We start from the raw sequence: 6,288 nt of genomic DNA on the forward strand, positions 1-6,288 counted from the left end.
GGTTCTACAGTGGTTACAGGGGAGGAATCGATTGCAGGATGTTTATAAGAAGAGGGAAATAGGTCGGGACACCACTTAGGGATAATACATAAATGCATATAGTCCCTGGAAATGTCCGACAAGCAGTGCAATAGAAAATGCGGAAAATCAATTTGTGCAGGGATAGGAATTTATTTTATTTATTTATTTATGGTAGCACCTCAAGGCGCCCCGTTGGATCTAGATTGAACCGCGACCGAGATCTTTCCGTTGAACATCTTGTCCGTGCTGTAAGATGTCATCCGCTGGTGTTGAGGAACAAATCTGAAGGGCATTGACTGAACGGACCCGTCCCCCGTAATTAAAACTATAATTCCATTCAGAGTATTATACCAGTGTGATGTGAAGATGGGATCCCTGACGGGAAATAAGGGTGGTCTCGGTTTATGCACCGGCCTCGGTGGCTCAGTCGGTAGCGTGTTCGCCTTCTGATCGTGAGATCGATCCCGACTAAAGACGCCAGCAAGTTGTTGGCAGGTTAGACACGCCGTCTTCCGCGAGGTACGTTAAATAAGGGTGCCGTGTGATGAGCTTTCGTCGCACGTTGAAGAACCCTCAGGTGGGAAAAAGCAATCCACAGACCGACCGCTTTGGCGTCGCTCATGATATCGGTTGCCTCGCGACGTACACACCCAATTATTATCGGTTTATGCCGTGGAACTTTGGCTTCCCTGAATTACTTGAGGAACATGTGTGTTTTTTACACATATTCTGCAATATATGGATGTATCTTGCTATTTCAGGACCCCGCAACGGCACGTACTGGCGGATGTCGTGGAGGTTATTGCCATAAGTTCTATAGCTGGGATGTCTGAAGATATCAAGATAGAAATCGAGAAATATCTGGTTGTTTTGCTTGTCAATGCCTCTGTTGGATCAATAAAACCTATTTGCATGTTTGTGCTCGCTTTACTTTGGGCTCTTCGGCAGTAGTATTGTAATTTTTGCCCTTAACTGGATGGAATTTTTTTGCGAAAGAATCGCGCTTCCCATATTGCAGACCCAACAGGGATGCATACTGGGAATCTATTCATCATTCTATCTGGGAATCTATTCATCATTTATACCACGCACATCACTTGGGTGGAACCACCTTCCCGGGTCTCTAACCTCTATTTCAGACATCAAGCAATTTAAAATTGGTTTGCTCGATCATTTTAACTTGTAAATCCCGTTCTTCGTTTTCCTTGGTCATCCACATTATGTTTCCATCTTCATTACTGTTACGCTTAAGCACCTGTGACACACGTCATCATTTCATTGCTGTCATTTTGTTAACCGATTTGTATATTCACTTTACCTTTGCTGCTGTTGCCCTTGTTGTGTTGTAACCCCACTCCCCTCTATTTGACCTCCGGGCCCTGAGGGTATGTCAATAAATAAATAAAATAAATACTGTTTCAACGGCGTCAGCTCCAAGCCACGGACATGAAGAGAGCGTGTTGCTGCGAACGAAGGACAAGAGGACGGGCTCTTGAATACTAGACTCATCTGTCTAGGGTGGAGTCACCCTTTGTAGAAGCAAATGCCGCAAAGCCGCAATGTTGATGCTCACGGTTACCATGCGTGAATCCTGTGTACAGACTTAACCAACTTTTTCGGACCTCATTTGCTATGTGTATGCTCAACTCTAAAATGTAGCGTCTCACCAAGCGTATAGCTCCACTTTCGTGAGCGCATCGCGATCTGTGCATGGGAATCAAAATGGCGGCAATTCGTAGCAGACGACGCGGTTGTGTTCACCCTACGCAGACGGACTGGGCCACCCTATAGGCGCAGCGAATGTTGAAATCACGACCTGTGCATTTCTTATAGGTGACAAATCGTAAGACGCAACATCCACCCTGCTGAGAAATCTGACAGAATCGCACACATCTGTCTCAGAGGGTGTCTGAAGAAAATTATATGGGATTATGAGCCAATTCCCTTCTGTTGGGGGGGGGGGGGGTTCTTAGAAGGATTTCGCTTAGGGGTTCTCACAGAACTTTTAAGAAACCCCTCCAAGATTTTCCGAGGAGTCTCAATATTTCAAAGTATTTCATAGGAAGTAGCAAAGGGTAAATTTTTGAAAAGCTTAATTCCTTTCACTCTTCATTGTTGCCATTGAGAGAGCTCCGCATATGCAGTACAGACGAGCCCAGTGTTTTTGACGATGGAATGTCAGATATGGCTTTTCTTTGACGCACGTTTGGTTGGCGTCTGGATGACAATAATCTGGCTGCTTAGCAGGAAAGAAACCCCATTGAGTCTAAATGGAGAAACATGACAAAGCAAGGATATGTGTCGCAACATACTGGTAAGAGAGCTCATTCAGAGAAGTAGAAAAAGTCTAAAAGCCATGCCTGGATCGGTATTTCACACATACACTCATTCTCCCACACTGGTGTTTGCGATTAATTTGACTTCTTTTACGAAAAAGCTATGACAGCACCATAGAGAGTATGTATATCTTAAATGACTAATTACCCAGCATTCATTATTTCTTTCTTTAATGAGCAACTTTCGGGCAAAAGTTACATATGACAGCGGAACACTGAGTCTGAAGACAGAAAGGACAATGAAGCAAGGGCTCAAAATCTGGAGATTACCTCATTTGTGTCTGAACGCACACGTCGGACAAAACCCTGCAGCGCCCTTGAAGTGGATATCGAAGGTTGGCTGACACATCCTTGTGTGGTTACAATGGCAACAGCCTGACTGAGGACTCGCTTCTTATCATTGCGTTGATAGTGCCACGAATCATCTTCGAGGAACTTCCAGGGCAGGCACGAAACGGTACATCTCATCCTGGCGCATGCTGAAGAAGAAGCAAGAAGCTTCCAGACACATCGCGGGGCTCAATCTTGATCTGCACATAGCGATCGTTATAGCTATTTTTCAAAATTTGCGCGCTCATTTCGTCACGCGCATTGGCCGTCAACCGGGGAGCACGAGCGTTTAGCAAGCGTTTAGCGAGCGTTTAGCAAGCGGGACAGCGAAAAGTTCAAAATCTAGCCCTGCTCTCTGGCAAACGCACGCGCTGTTTCTAGACTTTTCGGCGCGACGCTTAAACGCTTGTGCGCTCCAAACTGGAGCAGTCATTCTTTGGACTCAGTTGTGTTCAGAGAGCTATCACTCTTGTGTTTTTGCTACCAAGTAGTTTAATAAACCGTTTGCTGTTTATTCGACGATTCGCCGGCTCATTTCGCTTCATGACAATAGCAGACAATGGTGGTTTGGGGGCCAGACGGGTTTGCATCAGATGCAGCCGGCCAGATGCGACACCACTTTTGAATACCTGCATTTCTCATTCATGTTGCGTCCATGCTCCCTGACCCAATCGTTAATGCAAAGTGACGTCTGGCCTTGAGCCGTGGCGAGGCGCGTTTGCGCGAGGGGGGAGGGCAAATCTGAAGTGCCCACCCCCCGCTGTCGGCAGAAGCTCTGGAAACAAAGAAAAGAACACACTTAAAGGGAGGGTCCGCAACGGTTTTGCCCAAAATTAAGTGAAGGTTGGTTTCAGCAGAGGCCACCCCCCAGATGCTGACAACAGCCTCCGTTTCCAATAAACGTGCGCGCATAATTTATAAACAGCAAAAACGATAAACCGAAACCGAAACTATGAGAGCAGGCGGTGGCATCGGAATCGAGGAGCGCTTCGCCGTGACGTCAGTCGCGAGATTCGTCTGCTGTGATTCCCATGTGTTGTATTGCATTGAAGACGCAAGGAAGCAAGTTACGCTTAACGTGCAATCATGGAAACCGACTCCGCATCAGAAAACAGCTCCACGGGACTTGAGCCCGATTCAGACGTGTATTCTGATGAGGAGAATGACTTGACGGTCATCATAAACCACGACGACTCGCCGTTTTCGACGGACCCTGTACCAGTGCGCGCGTCCCTTGAAACCGAGGCCTCGGACCCATACACTGAAGACTGTCGAACTCAAAGTAACGAATGGTGAGTTTCTAATAGCTTTTCGCACGTTCTTATATCTGTGCCATGGGTGCACGCGTAACATGAAACATGTTGCAGGTGCACGTGCGGTCGGTGCCGCCCGCAGGAAACCGACGAATTCGTTTGCTGCAGAGAGCTCGACGCGGTGGCAGCAGTATGTGATGAAGAGTGCGTGGACTGCATAACGGTGCACGACCTCTTCCAACTCATGTGCTTGCAGAGGAGGCAGCTTCAGGTGCGCAGCCGGTTTCTACGGAACGAGCGTCCGTTTTACATGGAACGCTGCTCTAGTGACGACACCAACAGGTATTCAGCCTTACCTTTGACCTGGTAATGTCCACGTCCTGAAGTGTCTTTGCACATTGATCATGTCCTGCAGGGGCGGCGGAATGTGCTGAGCGCGCGGGCTCAGGACTGTGGTCGGCGCCCCCCATCTCCCTCAATCCCCTTACGCTGGCATCGTGAACAGTTTGAACAGTTATGCCTGCCTAGTTTATGTCAAATATTTCTGAATGCAAGGTTGTTGTTTTGGATTTTTCTGTAATTTATTCAAATTTCCTTTGGTTTCAGACATGAAGCTTTATTTTTAAATTGTTTTTGTATCTTGTTGCATTGTAAGTCCAAGATGTAGCTTACAGTCCTGTTTATTATCTATACTGCTTTCGGCAACTTCACATTTTTAGTGACCTGATATTTAATTTTTCTATAGTCAAAATGAATTTGCAATCTTGTTGAGTGAAGCTGAATCTTGAGACATATGATTGGGGGTTCTGTACCTTTAAACACAATATAGCGACTACACCCATGTTAGTCAGGCTGTATCTCCTGTGGGAACAAGTTTCGCTGTCCCCACCCCCTCTTCCGCTACCATTGATGCCCTGTCCACAACAGCACCTGCGGGCTGAAGTTTGCAGATTTACAATATGTACTTTTAATGGGACACAGCTCCGATAGGGCTATACTAGCCCTCGAACTGCACCTGAAGCGGAGATTCCGAGCACACAATCTGAATATGTGTATCACTTTACAATCTGAATATATGTGTGTTACTTTTGCCTTTCTGAGCACAACCTGTGCATGTCGGACCACCATTGCTTCCCGCTTTTGGCTATCGTGGCAAATGGGTCACTGGTGATCATGGAATCCGGCACACACAGGCAGGACCAATAAAAAAAATTCTTTGGTTACCAGGACTTCACTGTGCTCACAGCATTGCTCTGTCGGAGCTCAATGCATTTTTTGCAACCTTTTGCAGGGCCCTGCGCTACACAGCGTACCGAGAATTTGTGGTTTTAGTGCACGGCAGAGGACTGGGTGCTGGACAGCGACGAAGAATACCCGGATGTGCGCTTAGGCGAATAAGAGAGGCATTCCCGTCTGCTACGTACACACATTTCGGATGGAATTAGCCTGTTGGACTGATTTGGCTCTGCCCGTGCATGTGCAGTGTGAAGTGCTACTTTGTAGTATTGTGTGTTACGTGTTAGGCTTGTGCGAGCATACTAGGCTTGGTACAATACATTTATTTCTGGTCGGTAAGTTACCTTCCAAAGATGTGTACAAAGTAGTCCCACGTCAACAATGAAATTTTTGTTGTACCCCTTCCGGTGATTCATAACATGTACAACTTCAAGCAGAGCTAAGCATACCAGCACAATGTGAGTGAATCATTATTGAGGAAGATTTTAGCCACCCAAGCTCCATTTCGTGAATGTTTATAGAATGATGTACCATTCATAGATGGAGAAGTTACCCGTCAAAAAGAACTTGATTGAATATCACATATTATGGCATAAAATGCCATGAAAAATATGTGGACATGAGTGAAAAGTGAATTAAAAGTAACTTGGAACATAGCTTAAGATACTTTGGTAAAGTTACCTGAAAAAGAAATGAGTTTCTCTGAAAGTTACCCTGGCACAAAAGCACTGAATTAAGTTACCAAGTTACCAAAAAAAGGAACTGAGTTACAGTAACGAGTTACCTCGAGCTCTGGTACCATTGATGCGGTCTCAACCAACAGTTTTGTCCAAATCAATGATTGTTCACCAAAGGCAGCTAACGTGGCTGTAATCTTGCTCGAGAACGAGACCTGGTCACCCCGACTGATATTACTAACTCTGCTTAAAGCTGTACACTCTATGAAAGAAAGAGCATGCAATATGCAATATGCACCGTCTACCCTCCATGTGCAGACAGTCTGATGTGGAGATATTTTGCCTGTACTCCAGCAAGGGACTGGTCACCTGGGGAAGAAATAAATGACAAAATGGAGAAAATTTGTTGACAAGTTCTTTTCTAGGGAAATATTT

General features: G+C 45.8%; 1 protein-coding gene across 1 annotated transcript; it reads left to right on the forward strand.

Moving 5' to 3' along the window:
- The first annotated feature begins 3,773 nt into the window (after positions 1–3,773).
- Positions 3,774–5,338, forward strand: LOC135396037 (uncharacterized). The gene is made up of 3 exons (XM_064627097.1): positions 3,774–3,979; positions 4,055–4,211; positions 5,273–5,338. Exons 1-3 carry the CDS (start codon positions 3,774–3,776, stop codon positions 5,336–5,338), a joined length of 429 nt encoding a protein of 142 aa, XP_064483167.1.
- The last annotated feature ends 950 nt before the right edge of the window (positions 5,339–6,288 follow it).

This window comes from Ornithodoros turicata, chromosome 1, assembly GCF_037126465.1.
Source record: "Ornithodoros turicata isolate Travis chromosome 1, ASM3712646v1, whole genome shotgun sequence".
Taxonomy (NCBI): Eukaryota; Metazoa; Arthropoda; class Arachnida; order Ixodida; family Argasidae; genus Ornithodoros; species Ornithodoros turicata.